A 19,580-nucleotide genomic window follows, 5' to 3' on the forward strand; every position below is an offset into this window, starting at 1 on the left:
GTTGTGACCCCGGACCATAAAATTATTTCTATTGCTACTTTCTAACTGTAATTTTGCTGTTATGATTCTAAAATGAGCTCCTGAAGCTGACCCTTTTCATAGCTTAAGTTGTTGGGGTTGTATGTTTATGGATAGGCGAGCAGGACCCAGCTACTAGGGAGAGATGATTTTCCTGAACAGAATTCAGCAGCGACGGGCACTTTTAGAGGTTGGGGGAGAGCTAGCATCTGGGCGGGGCGAACTGTTTGGAGGGGCCGGGCGAAGCAGTGTTGCCCGGGAAGTTGGGTCAAGGCGGGACCTAACTGTGCTTCCTGGCTGTCGCCTAACTATGGCAGCCGCTTGTCCTGGCACCGCAGTACCGGTATGGCTGAGCGAGGAAGACCTGAGCTGCATTATCTGCCAAGGACTGCTGGACTGGCCCACCACCCTGCCCTGCGGCCACAGCTTCTGTCTCCAGTGCCTCAAAGACCTGTGGGTCTCGAAGCGCGCGGGCGTGGATAGCTGCCCTTGGGCCTGCCCCATATGCCGGAAGGGCCCCTCGGCGAAGCCCGTGCTGCATAAGAACCCGCTGCTGCAAGACCTGGTGGACAAGTACCGCCAAGCGGCGCTGGAGTTGGAGGCTGGTCCCGAACCCGCCCCTGTGCCCCGTTCTCTGTGTACACCTACACCGCCCCAGGTAGGAAGCCTGCACTTGACTTCCCGATCTCTTTTTCTGCCACATAATTTGCTCAATCTAATCTGTTTTCTGTAGAACCTTTAAAAAGTTCAGAGCTGAATAAAGAAGTAGAAAAGCCCGACGTGGTGACCCCATGTCTGCAATCCCAGGTTTTGGGAGGCTAAAACAGCGGCTTGTCCCACGCAGCCAGAGTTACTTAGTAAGGTCCGGTCACAAACAGTAGTTAAAAATCCAAGTCCCATCTAGCCAAGGTGTGGTGCATACTTGCATAGTTCTAGTTTTTCCCAGCCTTCTATGATGTCTGATTTTTTTTTTTTTTTTTACTGCATGGTAAAATATATATAGCCACAAAATTTGCCATTGTACCCCTTTAATTCAGTTAACCTATTTATATATTTATTGAGGCAGGGTCTAACTAGACTGGACCAGGACGGTGTTGAACCTGGAGCGACTCCCTCGGCTTTCCAAGTCTGGGATTACAGGTGTATGGGTTGACAGGTGTGGGATGACAGGCATATGGTATATGGGATGACAGGTGTAGGATGACAAGTGTGGGATGACAGGTGTATGGGATGACAGGTGTGGGGTGACAGGTGTGTGGGTTGACAGGTGTGGGATGACAGGCATATGGTATATGGAATGACAGGTATAGGATGACAAGTGTGGGATGACGGGTGTATGGGATCACAGATGTGGGATGACGGGTGTATGGGATCACAGATGTGGGATGACGGGTGTATGGGATCACAGATGTGGGATTACAGGTGTGGGCCACTTGAACTCGAAGAGCTTTGCCTCCGTCCTGCTTTTCAAGAGCTGGGATCAAACACGTGTACCGCCCTGACTGGTCACTTGGACAAGTTTTTTTAGTGTACAGTCCTATGGCATTTGTCCTCTTTCCAGTACTGTGCATCTGTCACTGCTGTTGTCAAGGTGATTTCATCGCCTTAAATAGGACCTCTGTACCCACTGAGCAATAACATTTGAGTCCTGTCCCTCCAGCCTCTGTGCATCTCTTATGTGCTTTATGTCTCTGGATTTACCTATTCTGTTAGGACGGAAGGCGTCGCACTGAGACCATCACTCACATGCAATAGGCAAGAGTGTTTTTATTTCAAGCAAGCAAGAAGCCACCATGCAGGGGTCCGCTGCTTACAAAAATGGCAACCCTAGACAAAGGGTCGTGAGGCTTTCATGGAAAACTAGAGGAATTTTAGCAAAGGTTAGATAATATAAAATTTCACTGGTGGGTGCCGGGGGAAATTACATGAGTTGGTTTCTGATTGGCTGCTCTGCTAGTTTTACTATATTTGAGGAGGCCTTGAGGAAATCCCAAGAACTGACTCAGCTCTGAGCTTCCAGAACTATCAGTTATTAACAGCCCATTGTCCCACTGCTTCCCTGGGAAACCGAAACCTGGTATTTCCAAGGTTTTTATTTTTTTTTAGGGGACCTTTCATTCTACGTGTTTCGTGTAAATGGGCCCCCTCCATGCCCCTTTGTGTCTAACTTCTTTCAGTCCCATATTTCCAGGGCTGGTTCATTTTGCAGCATATATCAGAACATCATTGCTTTGTATGGCTGTAACTCTTGCTCCAGGTGACCTAACACCCTTACCTAGACATACATGTAGTCAAAACACCAGTGCACATAAAATAAAAATAAATATTTTTTTAAAAAAGTATGTTTTATTCGCCCGATGTAATTGTCTCCAAGGATTACTGGCTCTGTCTGCTAACCTAAGAATAGAAGCTTCTAGCCTTTGTATAATCTAACCTAGGCCTAGAATGTTTTCAGCCCCTGAGATTTATTGCTGAATAAGTTCACCCTTTCTAGTTCTTTCTGAATTCTTGCTGGCTGGCTCAAACTCCTCTCCAAGCTGACCGATTCAAACTGATTTCTCTCAGTTTCTGACAGAATTGCTCTGCTTGGCCACAAACTAACTCTAGCAACCTGTCCTAATCTTCTGGCTCCTTCTCATTCTAGGGCTTGTTCCCTCTTCAACTTGTTGCTATAAAACTCTCCCAGTAAAACTACCTTCTTTTCTCTCTCTCTCTCTCTCTCTCTCTCTCTCTCTCTCTCTCTCTCTCTTTTTCTTTTTTTCGGAGCTGGGGACCGAAACCAGGGCCTTGCGCTTGCTAGGCAAGCGCTCTACCACTGAGCTAAATCCCCAACCCCAAAGTTATATTTATTTTAGTTGTATGAGTAGTTGTACAAGTAGTTGTCACTGTCTTCAGACACAAGAGGGCATCAGATCCCATTACAGATGGTTATGAGTCACCATGTGATTGCTGGGAATTGAACTCAGGACCTCTGGAAGAACAGTCAGTGCTCTTAACCACTGAGCCATCTCTCCAGCGCTTCTCTCTCTCTCTCTCTCTCTCTCTCTCTCTCTCTCTCTCTCTCTCTCTCCCCCCCCCCTTATGCCTTTCCTAAGTTTGACTCTTTCCTGTCCCTTCTCATGAGAGTTGGGCATATCTTTTTTTAAAAGATTTATTCATTTGTTATATATAAGTACCCACCAGAAGAGAACATCAGATCCCATTACAGATGGTTGTGAGCCACCATGTGGTTGCTGGGATTTGAACTCAGGACCCCTGGAAGAGCAATTAGTGCTCTTAACCACTGAGCCATCTCTCCAGCCCAGAGTTGGGGATATCTTATTTTGTCTATGATTTATCACTTTGTCTGTCCCTCAGTTAGACATAATTTTCAAACATGGCTGCTTCCTTCTACAAACTAATTTTACCTTCATTGTTTGGGATGAAAGGTGTGTGCCAAGGGCATGTCTGTAATTCTCTCCAGAGTAGCCATGTTCCTGGATTAAAATTCCTCTACAGTTCCTGTCTTCAGTTTCACACTTCGAGGCATGCACTGTCCCCGGCCTCCTCATTTATTTTCCTGTATAGTGTTAGGATAAGACTCTAACTTCAAGCAAGGTATGATAGTGTTAGGGTCTGAATTGCTGACAAATATGCCCTAGATTCTAATAGTATGCAAAAGCAGAGTGTCTATTGAGTGAACTCCTGCATGCAGGGACCCAATTCCATTGGGATGGAAGGACCCTGACCGAATCTGCAGATTCAGTTTTAAAGCCAAAAAGAGGAACATTAGAGAGGGGTAGGTGATCTGTATCCTGATTGGTCGGTTCTATCGCTGGGGGGTCTGGGTGATGCTGTCATTGGTTAGGGTTTTGCTTCAAGCATACTTGACTGACTATTCTTTTTTTTTTTTTTTTATTAACTTGAGTATTTCTTATATACATTTGACTGACTATTCTTGCTTCATGCCATGGAGGGGTAGCTCTAGACCTCTTGGCCACAAGCTTGGCTAACTGTCCTTTTGTAAGCTGGGGAAGGGTTTCTTTTACATAAGTCTGTGGTGTTCCGGGAACTGACAGTTCTGGGAAGTGGAAACCCAGGCCTGGTCTCCTGAACTGCTAGTTTGCAGCCTGTCATGGAGTCAGCCTGGCTCAGGCGGATTCACCCCTTTCATTAGCACATCACGTTCCTTTAATCACAGCACTTTGAAGGCAGAGGCAGGTAAACCTCTGTGAGTCCCAGGCCCGTCTGGTCTACACAGTGAGTTCCAAGACAGTCAGGACATTGTAGAGAGACCCTCCCTGTTTCAAAAGCAAAACAAACCAACAGAAGAATCTAACTTTATTTGTTCATGCCATTTTCCTGATGGTGTTTGTTGAAAGGACTCCTTGCCCCTTGGAGTAGCATTTGCATTTTCTCCCCCAACCCTGCCCCCCAGGGCTGGGATGAAAGGCATCACTTTATCCAGCTATTTTTCCATTGGTCTACCTGTCTGCTTCCTTGGCATTTAAAGCTTCTTCTATTGGGGGAACTATATTCCTGGGTCCAATTTTTTTTGTGAACCAGAAGCCCAATTGTGCTCTTTTAAAGGTGACAGTACAGAAAAGCACTACACAAGTTGTCCAGGAGCTGACTGAGCTGGTGGGACAGCTTGTAGACATTGTCAAGAGCCTTCAAACGCAAAGACCTAGCTTGGCATCTGGACTGGACAATGCTCTAGGCATCCTGCACATGGTAGGTTCAGGAGGGGAGAAGGGGCTGGGGTGAAAGACAGCTTCCTGCTAGAGCTGTCCGGGAGAGACGACACGCAACAGGTCTCAGGCTTTACTACTTATTCTCTTTATTGCCAAATATGGGTGATTGGGAAAGTGGCAGGCTGGCTTTGAGTTAATGGAAGCTTTAAGTAGGCTGGGATCCATCCTTCCCACTCTACATGATTCACTCTCTAAATCCACCAACAATACCTAGGTAAATCCCACAGGTTTGAAAGTCCTCATCTTCAGTGTCCCTTAAAAATCTTTATTTATTTATTTATTTATTTATTTATTTTTGGTTCTTTTTTTCGGAGCTGGGGATCGAACCCAGGGCCTTGCGCTTCCTAGGCAAGCGCTCTACCACTGAGCTAAATCCCCAACCCCAAAAATCTTTTTAAAGATGTGTTTATCTTATTTTATGTTTTTGGGTGTTTCGTCTGCTTTTATGTGTGTGCACCGTGTGCATGCCCGATGTCTGAGTAGGGCAGAGGAAAGAGGACGATGGATCCCTTAGAATCAAAGCTATAGATGGGCGCGAGCCATCATGTGGGTACTGGGAATTGAACGCAGGTCGTGTGCAAGAACACTGACAAGCTAACAAGCTGACAAGCTAACTCTCCAGCCTCACTCAGTGACCTTGCAGAAAGTATTTTTATTATTGTGTGGAGGGGAGTTTGTGTGTGCCGGGGGGATTGTGTAGAGGGGAGGGTATGTGTGTTGAGAGGGTGTGTGTGCAGGGTCGGGTGTGTGGGGGTCAGAGCCCAGCTTTCCGGAGTCTGGGTTCCAGGAATCTAACTCGGGTCATCGGATTTGTGCAGCAAGCACCCCGCTTCCTTTTGAGATGGAGTTTTGTTGTTCACCAGGAACTCATGGTCCTCCTGTACCAGCCTCCTGAATCCTCCCGAGTTCCACTACGCTCAGTCCCCAGTTGCTTTATTTGCTTTTGTTTTATGTGGTAGGATCTCTAGCCCAGACTGGCCTTGAATTCAGTATATAATGAGAGCTGGCCATGAACTCCTGACCCTCCTTTCCTGTTTCTCTGTAGGTATGCAGTTTTTGCAACCTACTATTTATTTATTTATTTATTTATTTATTTATTTATTTATTTATTTATTGTATGCACGTGAGTACACTGTAGCTGACTTCAGACACATGAGAAGAGGGCATTGGATCCCACTGCAGATGGTTGTGAGCCACCATGTGGTTGCTGGGAATTGAACTCAGGCCCTCTGGAAGAGCAGTCAGTGCTCTTAACCACTGAGCCATCTCCAGCCCTTGGAAACAGTTCTTGGGAGAGCTTCTCTCAATGGCTGTGTATCACAAGTTGAGCTCAGCAGTGCTATGTAAGGCAAACATACAGTGCTTGTCTCCACTGTCTATGGGGCCACATTGATACTCCTTCGTCAAGCGTCCTTTCACCTGTGTCTGCTTCAGGACAACAGTCTCTCACATGTTTGCTTTAGCAAGACATCCTTCCACCTGTGAGCCCCAGCAAACAATCATTTGACATAAGTTTCCAAAGACCTAGAAGCTTCCACTTCGTTTCTCAACGTTTCCTTCTGGCTGTCTCCAATACAGCGCAGTTCCTCTGGGGAGTCTCCATCACTGTCTTGGTCTCATTCTTCCAAACACACAAGTCAAAAGCCTGGAAGTCATGACACTTCCTGTGCCTTAACCTGCCTAGCAGAGCACTGTAGCTCCAAGGCCAGCTGAAGATCTTCCAGCTCTACTCATGCCTGAGCTCCTCTGAGACTTCTCAAGTCCAGGCCGATGACAGTCTCTTGCCTGGGTTGTCATCGTAGCCCTACAGATGTTCCACTTTATCTTAGTTAGCTTTCTTCATCTAACTCATCCACCTGAAATACTCTGACGATGTCTGAATAACAGTGATAACCGGCTTCTGAAATGGAAAAAAGTTTATTTTAGGTCACTATGTATAGGAGTCCAGGGGCACTGGCAGGAATATGTGGTAGGGCAGAGCCTCACAACCCCAAGGCGGGGGAGAAAGGAATGGGACTGTGCTTCCAGCAACCCTGACAACCTTGCTCCACTCACCTGCTGAAGGCCTCACTGCCTCCCAGTCCCCTAAATCATCGCCCTCTGGGAGAGTAGCCTTCACCGATTTCCTTGAATGAATCAAACTCCCTGTCAGAGACTCTTAAGATTTCACATGCCTTTTTTTTTTTTTTAAGATTTATTTATTTTACGTATGTATGTACACTGTAGCTGTCTTCAGACACACCAGAAGAGGGCATCAGATCCCATTACAGATGGTTGTGAGCCACCATGTGGTTGCTGGGATTTGAACTCAGGACCTCTGGAAGAGCAGTCAGTGCTCTTAACCACTGAGCCATCTCTCCAGCCCCTCACATGCCTTTATGTTTGTTTTATCAGTTACTACAGCTGCAACCTTCTGACTTGTGTACTCAGGGCCATGAAGAAGGTATCAGGTAACTTCTTCTATTACTGTCTGCCTATTCCTTTGAGGCAGGGTCTCTCCTGGAACCAGGGACATCTGTTGGAACCAGCGAGCCACTGTGATCTTACTGAGATATTAGAAAAGGGGTTACAAGTGAGCGTGCTGTGGCTGGAGGAGTGAGATTACTGTGACCATCGGCCTGGCTCCGGATCAATGAGAGACCCTGTCTCAAGGGAATAGAGTGGAGAGTGACAGAGCAGGACACCTGACATTGTTTTCCATGTGCACACATACCACACACACACACACACACACACACACACACACACACACACACACATCAAAAAACATATAAAATAAAATAAAAAGAACCTTATAGATTGGGATATAGCTTAATAGGGTTCATGAACGAGTCTGGATTTGATTCCTAGCACCATAAAAAAATACATTAAGAAATAAATAATCGCTGGGTGTGGTGGCATATGCCCCTTAATCCCAGCACTTGGCAGATCTACCCAGAGGCAGGTAGATCCCTCTGAGTCTGAGTCCAGCCTGGGCTACAAAGCAAGTTCCAGGACAGCCAGGGCTACACAGAGGAACCCTGTTGAAAAACAAACAAGCAAGCAAGCAAGCAATGAATTGTGCGTAAAATGGGGCCAGAAATAGAGCTCAGCAGTTAAAAGCATTTGCTTTTCTAGATGAACTGGGGTTGATCTTCAGTCCCCACGTGGTAGCTCACAATTAACTGTAACTCCAACTCCCCAGAAAGAATACTGCCTGGAGGTGGTGCTGCTGCTTTTTCATTTCAGCACTCAGTAGGCAGAGGCAGGTGGACCTCTTGAGTCTGAGGCAGCCTGGCCTACACAGAGAAGCCCGGTCTCCAAAACAAAACAATAAAATAAAACAAAGCCTGTTAATACTTCCATTTAAAATTACAGCTGGGGGCTGGGGATTTAGCTCAGTGGTAGAGCGCTTGCCTAGGAAGCGCAAGGCCCTGGGTTCGGTCCCCAGCTCCGGAAAAAAAAGAAAAAAAAAAATTACAGCTGGAAGGCAGAGCTTGGGTGTATTTTATGAGTTCCTCAGTTGGTTTTCACTTCATTTCATTGTCCATTCTTCCTTGACCAACAGGATTCTTCCTCTGAGGAGGAATATCCCTTGGATTCTCCAAAGCTGGTGACTTTCAGTGCGTCTCAGAAGAAAATTCAGGAGATTCTCCGTGACCTAGAAAAAATTCAGGAAACCCTGCAAGGGAGTGTCACGGGGAACGAAGCTCCTAAAAAACAAGTTGAGGGTGAGCGGATAATTAGTAGAACAGGACCGATTAAGGAAGTTGGGTCTAGGCTTATACTTTTCAAAACCTACTTTTAATAAGGCTTATTAAATGCTTTAACTTCCCTTCTGGCCCACCACTTACCAGAGGTGGTGGAAAGGAAAAGTTGTTGGAGCAAATCCAGTCTGTGTTGTCAGGGTATCAGCGGTTCAGTTCACGGAGTCAGCAGTAGTAGTCGGATGCGCTCATGAACACCAGTCACGATTTGGCAACAGCAGGTCGATCCAGAAGAAACCATGATGTTCTGCTTGGTGCTGTTCCTTGGGGCAGTTTCAATATCCATCTGTCAGGATACCAGCAGCCTAGTTCAGTGGTGTCAGGATAGCAAACAGGAATCAGCATGCGTCAACAGGGGCAACCAGGGCCAGCAGGGATGCCAGGAGAAGTTCTCTGCTGTGCCTCTCCCAAGGAAGTGAAGACCAGTGAAGAGTAAGGCACAGCAACACCATCCAGGGTCGTCCACTGTCTGTTGGGTTATATTTATTTTCCTTCTAGACATCATCTGTCCTTTCACGTATCTGCTTTAGCAAAACACCATTTGACATAACTACCCAAGGAAACCGGAAGTTGCCTCTTCATTTGGGCAGGAATGGCAAAGTTGCTTCATTCTTTGGGGACAGGACTCAGAACATGGCTGTTTTCTTTTATTTCGGGGGTTTTGGGGGTTTCTGCGGCTTTTATTTTTGCATGTAAACCACTGGGGGAGTCTTGACGGTGGGCACCCAAGGGATTACACTGGAGTTATGAGGGTCCCAGACACTAACTGGGAAGTCAGGTGACAGAAACAATGATTCAGACCGATCGATCACACGATTACAGAGCTGGGGGCTCCAGCAGGGCTCCAGGTGGTCAGGGGTGGACATCTAAGGAAGCAGTAGCATCGGGAGGGGCAATCACTGGGCTGGCTTTGAGCAGCCTGGGTAACACCAAGGACAGAGGATCTGGTAGCCCCAGGGATCTCCAGTTCATGCCTTACTTGGCCAGTGGGTTCCTGAAGGGCCTGCCAGAAAACTTGGCTTTTTTGCCCAGCTCTTCCTCCATTCTAAGGATCTGATGCATGGCTGTTTTCACTGTGCTTGTATAAGCTGAGTAGGAGTGAGCCAAGCCATGGCGGTGGCTGTGTACACTTTGGGATATGAACTCAAGGTGTTTTCTGTGACATAGGCCCCAAGTGAAGCAAAACTCCTATTTTTAAGATGTGTGAACCCTGATCCTAGGTATGGCTTACCTTTGGTTTTGGCCCGAGGAGATTGCAGACAGGCTGACTTGGGCTTTTTGTTTTTATATTTACTCACACGTTGTGGTGGTCATGTGTGTGCTGAGCCTGTGGGGGGGGGGGGAAGTCAAGACAACTTGCAGGAATTGATTCTCTAACCAGCTCAGGCTGTTGGGTTAGCAACAGGTGCCTTTACCCATTGAACCATCTGTCTGGTTCCTGATTTCATTGCTTTTAGATTTATTTGTGTGTATGGGTGTTTTGTCTGCATGTATATCTAAGACACTTCGTGTATGTTTAGTGCCTTCAGAGGTCAGAAAATGGAGAGGGCCTCAGATCCCCCTGCTACTACACTTAGGGATGGTTGTGAGCCACTATATGGGTGCTGGAGTCCAAACAAGGGTCTTCAACATGAGCCACAAGTGCTCTTAACTGCTGGGCCATCTCTACAGCCCCTGTTTTCATTCTTTAAAAATTTTTTAATTTATTTATGTGAGTATTCTGTAGCTGTCTTCAGACACACCAGAAGAGGGCATCAGATCCCATTACAGATGGTTGTGAGCCACCATGTGGTTGCTGGGAATTGAACTCAAGACCTCTGGAAGAGCAGTCACTGCTCTTAACCACCGAGCCATCTCTCCAGGCCCCACCCCCACCCACCACCCACCCTGTTTTCATTTCTGAGATGAGATTTCTTTACGTTGCCCAAGCTGACCTCAAACTCCTAGGCTTATGTGATCCTCTTGCCTTCTGAATAGCTGGACTTCACCGTATCTTCCACCTTGCCTGACTGCTTTTTATTTTATGTCTTTTTAAGAAAAAAATTCTTTATGTGTTTGTTTGTTTATTCACTATTCATTGTGTATGTGTGTATTCGTGCCTATGATCTTCTGAACACATTTGCCACAATCTGTGTGCATGAGTAGGAGGATAATTTGGGGAGCATAATATGTGGGTGCTGAACCGAGATCATCAAGCTTGATGGCAAGTACTTTTACCCACTGAGCCATCTCATCAGCTTCCTTTTTACCTCCTAGTTAGTAAATGTTTTTATCAACAAGGCATGAAACTAAGCACAGCAGTACCTACCTCCAACCCCGGCCCTTGGGAGGTGGAGGTGGGAGCCTCAGTTCAAGGCCAACTTGGAGTACATGAGAGGGACCCTGTCTCAGAAAGAGTGTGGGTCAGGGTGTTGGGGGAGGGATAGCAGTAAAAAGGAAAACGGGCATGAAACTATACAATTAACTTTGTTTGTTTTGTGTTTTTGGGACAGGGTTTCTCTTTGTATTCCTCCCTGTCCTGGAGTTTGCCATACATTGGACTACATTGGACTACAGTCCAAGCTGGCCTTGAACTCGGCAAGCTTTTGAGTGCTGGAATTAAAGGTGTGAGCGACCACACCCAGCTCTACTTCTCAATAGAGCCTATCAAAAAGACAGTTATGCCTGAGTTTAGGGGCACACAACTTCAATTCCAGAACTCAAGAGGCAGAGGCAAGTGGGTCTCTATGAGTTCTTAGAGTTCATAGTAAGATCCTGTCTCAGGGAGGAAAAAGCATCTCTATTGTATTTGGGGAATGTATTTACACTAAATAGTACCAGTGCAAAGGGACCATTTTTCCCTCTTGTTCTCTTGACTTACATTAGAATTCAGTAATGATGCCTGTCAGGCATTAGACATTGGCCCTGGCCTTCAAAACTCTACTCCTCATGGCTCCTGCTTTATGTACTTAGGAATATGTATCTTATTATAGCTTTTTAACATTCAGTTAGATTTTTGTCTTGGTGCTATTGAGGGTAGACTGCAGGGCGTCCCAAGTGCTCCTTGCTGCTCTCTCCAGTTGCCTTCTGCATTTAAATAACACCACTTTGCATTAAAAGGTGTTCTGTTTAAATAGAAAAGGCATGGTCTCTTCAATAATGTTTATTAGTTGTTCCAGAAGTTAGCTTGAGAAATAAAGGGCCTCAGTTGTATATGTTCCAGAATTCAGATTTGGTTTTCTGTCTGCATCTCCCTCCCTCCCTCCCTCCCTCCTGTCCTTCTTCCCTTCCTCCCTCCTTCCCTGCCTTCCTCCCTCCCATCCTTCCTTTCCTCCTTTGTTCCTCCCTTCTTTCCTTCCTTCCTCCCTTCTTTCCTTCCTTCCATCTTTTGATGATGAACAGCAACATGGATCTATAAGCCAAATAAACTCCTTCCTTTCCAACTTGCTTTTGGTTATGGCGTTTCATCATAGCAAGAGTCTCTATCACTAAGACACTGCTTTTACTTGGTTAGCAATTGTTGAGTGCAGCTGAGCCAACAGTTAATTATACTTACATTTTTGTATGACCGATCTTGAGAACCTTTTCACCTGCAAAGTTGAATCTTTATTCCCGTCAGGTCCTTTACCCTCTGGGAACTGGGATTCTACTGTGCGTGTGTGTGTGTGTGCATGTGTGCATGTGTGCTCTGTGGGATCAAAACCAGGGCTTCATGCATGCCAGAGATATGACCTATCATTGAGTTACACCCTCAAACCCCGGCGTTTGTCTTTTTTGTGGCTATTTTATTTCACTTAGAAGAACCCTTTTCAGGTCCATTCATGTTGTAGTGTGTATCAGAATTTATTTTTTTAAAGTGTTTTGCTGCATTTTGAATAATCATTTATTCACTGGTGGACACTTGAGTTGTTTCAGAACTGACCTGAATTTTGAGACTGGCTTTTAATTCAAGCATAGTAGTGCATACTCGAGATCCTACCACTTGGTGCTAGGTGGAGACAGGAGAATAGATTTAAAGCCAGCTTTGCCTTTCTGGTAAGTTTAAGGTCAGTATGGCTTACTTAAGACCTGTCTAAGAACAGACAGAATGGCTTCTGATTGGCACTTGTCCTGTTCTGCCCTGAGTTACCATGGCTCTCACCCTAGGTAGTCTTTCAACTCAACCTGAGCCTTACCTTTGCCCTATTTTGCTGTCACAAGGTCCAAATTGGGGGGTGGGGGAGACAGCTCAGTGGTTAAAGCATTTGTGGCCCAAATGTGAAAACTGAAGCTTGGGTCCCTTGAACCCTCATAAATGCCAGGTGGCTGAGGAGGCCCACCCAAAATTCCAGCTTGGGAAGGTGTAGAAGGCAAAAAGGCCTTGTGCAGACAGATGAGCACTGGAGAAGCCGGGAAAGATAAACACACGGTTTCCCTCTTCAGTGGACTGCGATGCATAGCTGCTCTTTCTGGAATGACAGGAATGACGGACGGAGTTTTATAACCTTTTCTGTCTGAGATGGTCTCTGCTCCATCATTCAGAATTTCTCAGACTGTTTCGCCTAAATCTTGAGCATTGCTTTTAGATCATAAAACCCATCCTTAGGAGAAATGTTATTTGTGCTTCATGGCAGCCTAAGTGACGTCGTGTTGTCTTGGAGACAGGCGGATCCTGACTCGCACAGGCATGATGCTTACCTCTGTCAGTCTCTCTAGACGGTAAACCTTGGGTACTCTCTGAGTGAGCAGCACCCGGTCTTGTGAAGGAGCCGTGTGCTCGTTTGCGCTTTGCTAAGAGTGCTGATAGAAGCGTGCCTTAAACTCGTGGGGCTGAGTTCATTGTTACCTGAATCCTTTTTTCCAAAATTGCGCTCTGCTTATTTAAGATGCCTTAGCTAGGGTTCCCACAGCTGTGAAGAGACACCATTTCCAAGGTAATGCCCATCAAGGACAACATTTTTTTTTTTAATGATTTGGTTTATTTATTTTTTTTTATTTTTTTGTTTTTTTTTTCCTTTTTTTCGGAGCTGGGGACCGAACCCAGGGCCTTGCGCTTGTTAGGCAAGCGCTCTACCACTGAGCTAAATCCCCAACCCCAAGGACAACATTTAATTGCTGCAGGCTTACAGGTTTAAAAGTTCAGTCCATTATCACTATGGCAGGAAGCATGCTGGTATCCAGGCAGGCATGGTGCTGGAGGAGTTGAGAGTTCTATATCTTGTTCTGAAGGCTGCTAGGAGAAGATTGGCCTCCAGGCAGCTAGGAGACATTCTCAAAGCCCACCCCCAAAATGAGACTTATTCTACCAATCTACACCTCCTAATAGTGACACTCCCTGGGCCAAGCATATTCAAACTACCACATATGGCTAAAGTAGAATGATCTGGGCCAGGCTCTGGAGGACCTGACCTAAAGCTGGTAAGAATAAAATTTGGCTGAGCCGAGTTTCATTCTAATCTCACCCTGACCGGCTTTCCCTTGCTTGTTGTAAAGCCTGCAGGGGAATCACCACAGGAAGGCAGAGATAGGGGATCCCCAGAGCAAGCTGCCTAGAAGACTACCCATATAGATGAGCTCTGGGTTTGATTGAGAGGCCTGTCTCAATGAATAAGGCGAAAGAGTGATCGAGGGTGATTTTCAACATCAATACCAGGCCTTCACACACACCTTTGTGCGTGCACACACAGAAGCAAAAATGCACATACATGTGCATATCAAAAAAAGAACGGGGTTGGGGATTTAGCTCAGTGGTAGAGCATTTGCCTAGCAAGTGCAAGGCCTTGGGTTTGGTTCCCAGCTCCAGAAAAAAAAAAAAAAAAAAGAACAGAGAAGACGGGAGAAGATTCCACCTTTGCCATGCTGTAGGGCTTTCCTCCTCTCTCTTTCCTGTCGTCCTATGGTCGTTACAGTGTAGAGGATACACTTGCTAAGGTGCATAGTTAAATATGAACATGGAGAGGGTGCAGAAGGTGCCAGGACTGGAGGTGAACCTCACATCAGCTCATATTCCGTGGATTATGTAACAATGGTTTGTGGTGCTGATGTGGGGGTCGTGAGTATTCTGGACTAGAAGGTGCTGTAATCTCCTAGAACTGTATTTGTTTATGCAATAAATATCCATAAAACACTTTCTGTCTATGGTCCCCAGTGTTTAGAACATAAAGACGAACAACTTCCTTGCTAGCAAGGAGTTTGGGGTTTTGTGGGGGAAAACAGTTTGAAAAAAAAGTTCCACAATGATGACACGGGGCTATATGTTCTTGGTCTGAACGTCTGGCACAACCCAGACACCCAGAAATGTGCCAAGGAGGAAGAATTGCAGGTCTGTGCCCATCGTGTGACTGTTGGATACTGAAGTGGACATTTCTGATTTCTATGGAGACTCAGTTGAGTTATGTGATGTTGTTTTTGGACGCTTCCTTGTGAGAGGATGTTTTGCTGAGGCAGACACTTGAGAAGGCCAGTGATGTTTAGAAAGAGTATAGGTAGAGCCCTACGGACAGTGAAAGGCCTCTCTTGCATAGCTCCACCGTGCAATGCTTTGCTGGTCTTCGCTTGCGACTCCATAGAGAAAAATGCCCCGAAAAGCTTCTTGTTGTATTTTGGCGGCTTCTTGCCGCTTCTGCTGACTCAGATTGATTGGACAGAGCCTCACGATTTCTCCTGGATCAAGCCGCTGCTATTGCTTGGTATTTGCTCTTGGACTGGACTGCTAATATCCTGACCACGAAGATTGAAATTTTCCTAACGAACTACTTCTAAACAGGCCCACAATCCCCTTGTCCTACTAACCATCTTTCTCCCCAAACTTTGGTCGGTGGGCTAGAAGGGAGATTGAGGCTTTAAAAAACCCTAAATAAAGTAGGCTTTGTAAAAACCTCAGCCCACAAAATGCCTTCAGTTTGCCTTTTGCTAATGGGCTTCCCTCCTCCCAATTATTCCTTTAAATCCTAGAAATGGCATCTTCTGTAGGCCTGCTGCCTGACCAGAGGTATCCTGTATCCAGGAAAGCGTCTCAGTTTTCCCTATGTAAGTATGAGATCTATTTAAAACATATGTACTGGGTGTGGGATAGAGCCCCATAGACAGAGTACTTTCCCAGCATGCACAAGATAGGTTCCCCCAGCACTGCATAAACCAGGTGTGATGGGAGGTAGAAGCAGGAGTATCAGCATTTCAAGGATATCCTTAACTACCTACTGAGTTTGAGACTAGCCTGGGCTACCCGAGACTCAGTCTGAAGAACTACTTACTTACATACTGCATAGAGGAACTGCAAGAATGTGCTGGGCCCAGCTCCTTGGGCTATCCTGGAACTTACTCTGTAGACCAGGCTGGCCTCAAACTCAGCGATCCACCTGACTGGGATTAAGGGCGAGCGCTGCCACCACCACCACCGAGCTCTCTGTGACTTTCTATTCTTGGATTGCTTTTTCTTCCTCTACACTAAGTCTCTTCATATGGAGAGCTTCATACTAAGGCTAAGAGGGTTCAGAGTCCTAAATTCTGGGCTCAGCTGTCCTGGAGCACATTCATTCTGGTGTCTCTAGTTGCAGTTGCCGGTCTGCTCCCCCTGGAACATATATACTGTGTTAGCCCAGGCTAGGTGGTCCTTAAGAGCACATTCCCCCTGGACTCCTGCTTTTGACTCTAGCAGCTCTTTAGATAGCTATGCAAGCCTGGACTAGTTACCTCTTAGGGGCTTGGTTCTCTTGTCTTTGCAATGATAATAGTAACATGGTAAAATCGCCTTATGGCTACATGAGAGAGGACAGGGAGAGAGAAGCGCCTGGAGCAGAGAAGACACAGTATCCAAGTACTTACCAATAGGGGCGGGGGTGTGGCTCAGTACTACAGCGTTTGTCTAGTAGGTACAAGACCTGGATCTCATTCCCAGAGCTAGAATGGAAGGAAGAAAGGAAATTTATATAAAAATAATGACACGTACATCTTGCCATAGATAGCTGTGCTCATACACAGGTATTGAGAAAAAACTATGACTGTGTTTTGTGGGATTCAGAGGCAACTTCCTGCTGGGAGATCAAAAAAGAGAACCACAGGAATAGGGTGTTGATAATACAGATGAGGGTTATACAGAGCTTCCCTCGCATTATGTATCCATTTAGTGGTAAACATCACACCAAAAATGCAAAATGCTACTTTTTGCTATTGTGTGAATGACTTCCAACATGGATGGTCCAGAACTGGCGATCCATGACTGGAGGAATGGCTCAGTGGTTAAGAAGCTGCTCTTCCAGGGGTTGGGGATTTAGCTCAGTGGTAGAGCGCTTGCCTAGCAAGCGCAAGGCCCTGGGTTTGGTCCCCAGCTCCGGAAAAAAAAAAAGAAAGAAAGAAAGAAAGAAAGAAAGAAAGAAAGAAAGAAAGAAAGAAAAGAAAGAAGCTGCTCTTCCGGAGGACCTAAGTTTGATTCCCCGTACCCTATTGGTGCCTCACAATGCCTGTCTGGAATGCCTGTCGCGGGGGACCTAACACCCTCTTAATTCTGTGGGCACTGCATGTGTGTGGTGCCCAGAAATACATGCAGGTAAAACACCCAAACACATGAGTAAAAAAAAGACAAACATAACTGACCTTGGTGTTTATTCCTCCCCAGGGGCCATCAGTCCAACCTTTGACCTGAGGAGCCTCTCCTGTAACCTGGAGGTTTCCAACAATTGCCGAATGGTGACCGTGTCTCGGGCTCTACAACCCTATCATTGGAGTTCCGAGAGATTCTCAATTAGCCAGGTCTTATGCTCTCAGGCCTTCTCTTCTGGGCAGAAGTACTGGGAAGTGGACACTCGGAACTGCAGCCACTGGGCTGTTGGGGTGGCTTCTTGGGGCATGAAGCGGGACAAGATGCTGGGAAGGACCATGGACTCTTGGTGTATAGAGTGGAGAGGGCCCAGCCAGTTCTCTGCTTGGGCCATGATGAAGAAAACAGACTTGTCCTCAGGCCCTCCTGAGGTTGTGGGCGTGTGGCTTGACCTGGAGCTGGGGAAGCTTGCCTTCTACTCAGTGGCTGATCAGGAGAGGCCTCTGTATGAGTGTGAGGTCTCCAGCTCCTCTCCTCTGCATCCTGCCTTCTGGCTGTATGGCTTAACTCCTGGAAACTACCTGGAAATACTGTAAGTAAACACATGAAGCTCCCCCTGGGGCTAGGACAGTGGCTTCTTAGACTTTCTGGTTAGGGGCAACTGGAGAATTCCACTTAGGGAGACTGGATATGGTAGCACATGCCTATAACTCCAGCACTTGGGAAGTGGAGGCAGGAGGATCACTGCAAGTTCCAGGCCAGCAATGATGAACAAAGAGAGTTCAAGGCCAGCATTGACTCTGCCCTCTTTTAAAGTTAGTCTTTTTTGGATGGGGCAGGATTAACTTTAAACAGGTTTGAGCTCTTTAAACCTGAGACATTTCAGAGAAAGGACTGGTCTGGAGTGTCTCCTCACAGTGACCTCTGAGGCCTCAGAATAGCCTACTTAATAAGAAGGACTTCGGACCATTGAAAGACTTCGGACTGTTCTCTGTGGCCTCATCTGGGACTGAACCGTTCAATCAGGCTGTGGCCAACAAGTCACACCTACATGACTGACACCCACCACCCTCAGTTGAAAGCCTAACCCAACAGCATAGCTGAGTGAACATCTCTAGCGTATGCTATGAATGTCCTCACTTACCTCTGTTGGAAGGGTGGAGCGCTGTCCTATGACTGGTAAGAGGGAGTGCTCCTGGACCCTACCTCGTGTGCCTTTTTCTACTGTTCATTTTATTCTGGGGACTTTTGCTGTAGTAAACTGCAGTCGCGACTGTCGTAGCTGTGCTGAGTTCAGTGGGTCTTAGAGTGATCTTTGAAGCATATAGTGACCTTAAGGACCCACAAGCAGAAGGGATATATGTTATTTAGTCATTGTCGTGCAATAATAGTTCCACGAGGACAGGTAAAGATGGACCAGCGGTTAAGAGAACCGACTGCTCTTCCAGAGGTCCTGAGTTCAATTCCCAGCAACCACATGGTGGCTCACAACCATCTGTAATGGGATCCGATGCCCTCTTCTGGTGTGTCTGAGGACAGCTACAGTGTACCCATATACATTAAATAAATATTTTTTAATAAGTTCCATGAATTTATTGCTTTAAAATCATACCCAGGCTGGGGTGTGACTTAGCGATAGAGTCTACGTTGCATGCACAAAGCCCTAGGTTCTGTCCTCTGCCTTTCCTGATAACAGAACCAGAACACCTGAACTTCATCAATGACAGCTATTAACCCAGTACTGTCACCTTGGTGTTTTTTGGTTTTTTTTTTTTTTTTTTTTGGCAGTCTCTAGGTAGCCCTTGCTGTCCTGGAATTTGCTATTTAGTTCAGACTGACTTCTAACTCAGAGATTCACCTGGTTCTACCTCAAGAGAGCTGAGATTAAGGACAGCACCAAAGGCATTTTCTTTGATATGTGTGGGGATGGACATATTGACAGGTTGTGAGCCAGGGCGTCTCCTTCTATAGGAATGGAAGGTAACTGGCTGCATCTTGGTGTACAAATCTTAACAGAAAGGGTGTTGTTGTTGTTGTTGTTTCTCAACAGGCCTAAGCTTCAATTATATTAGAGTTACAAAATTTCCCTTTCTACAGTTTCTAACAAGCCTTTTTAGTAGCTTATCTTGAAGTTATAGTGGAGGCAGCATTGTAAAATTTAATAGTTCCTAAGCAAGTTTATTGGTAAATCCTTTATAACATCAACTTGTTACTCCCAGTTTATCAACTGATACTCCCAGTATCAATATTGTGTGTGTATGTGTGTGTGTGTGTCTGTCTGTCTATCTATCTATCTATCTATCTATCTATCTATCTATCTATCTATCATCTATCTTTCTATTTCATTCTGCCCTCAGTATTTATTATCAGGTTCTGTTTAAATCTCCATAGTGAACCAACTACGAATCAAGAATACTTAGAGGGGGCTGGGGATTTAGCTCAGTGGTAGAGCGTTTGCCTAGCAAGCGCAAGACCCTGGGTTCAGTCCCCAGCTAAAAAAAAAAAAAAAAAAAAAAAAAAAAAAGAATACTTAGAAAGCAGCCAGGCATGGTGACACTCAGGAGGCAGAGGCAGGCAGATCTCTGAGTT

The 19,580-nt window shown here is 46.0% G+C and overlaps 2 protein-coding genes and 1 long non-coding RNA gene across 4 annotated transcripts in view; 2 read left to right on the forward strand and 1 right to left on the reverse strand.

Moving 5' to 3' along the window:
• Positions 1 to 287: 287 nt before the first annotated feature.
• Rnf135 (ring finger protein 135) lies at positions 288 to 19,518 on the forward strand. Of its 2 annotated transcripts, XM_039086023.2 has the most exons (6): positions 537 to 676; positions 1,732 to 1,898; positions 4,588 to 4,731; positions 8,299 to 8,461; positions 15,410 to 15,484; positions 17,070 to 19,518. In XM_039086023.2, the coding sequence occupies exons 2-6, from the start codon at positions 1,812 to 1,814 to the stop codon at positions 17,585 to 17,587; spliced, it is 987 nt and encodes a 328-aa protein (XP_038941951.1). In that variant the 5' UTR covers positions 537 to 676; positions 1,732 to 1,811; the 3' UTR covers positions 17,588 to 19,518. The 2 variants fall into 2 exon arrangements, with proteins under 2 accessions (NP_001012010.1, XP_038941951.1); NM_001012010.2 differs by lacking the exon at positions 1,732 to 1,898 and having other exon boundaries at positions 288 to 676; positions 17,070 to 18,574.
• On the reverse strand, positions 2,767 to 17,073 carry LOC134480832 (uncharacterized). The gene is made up of 2 exons (XR_010055698.1): positions 8,585 to 17,073; positions 2,767 to 6,651 (listed from the first exon to the last, which is right to left on the reverse strand). It is a non-coding gene; the product is annotated as an uncharacterized LOC134480832 (long non-coding RNA).
• Rhot1 (ras homolog family member T1) overlaps positions 17,534 to 19,580 on the forward strand; it is a 74,996-nt gene continuing 72,949 nt past the window's right edge. Inside the window, exon 1 of the mRNA XM_063269076.1 lies at positions 17,534 to 17,583. The gene's annotated coding sequence lies outside the window, so the exon portion shown is untranslated. The remainder of the gene's footprint in view (positions 17,584 to 19,580) is intronic.

Source organism: Rattus norvegicus, chromosome 10 (genome assembly GCF_036323735.1).
Source record: "Rattus norvegicus strain BN/NHsdMcwi chromosome 10, GRCr8, whole genome shotgun sequence".
NCBI lineage: Eukaryota > Metazoa > Chordata > Mammalia > Rodentia > Muridae > Rattus > Rattus norvegicus.

Bases quoted from the DNA above. Each gene is read 5' to 3' on its own strand.
- Rnf135 (NM_001012010.2), top strand. From the start codon at position 329: ATGGCAGCCGCTTGTCCTGGCACCGCAGTACCGGTATGGCTGAGCGAG. The intron at 677-4,587 runs GTAGGAAGCCTG...GCTCTTTTAAAG, and splicing joins GTACACCTACACCGCCCCAG to GTGACAGTACAGAAAAGCAC. The intron at 8,462-15,409 runs GTGAGCGGATAA...TTTAAATCCTAG, and splicing joins TCCTAAAAAACAAGTTGAGG to AAATGGCATCTTCTGTAGGC.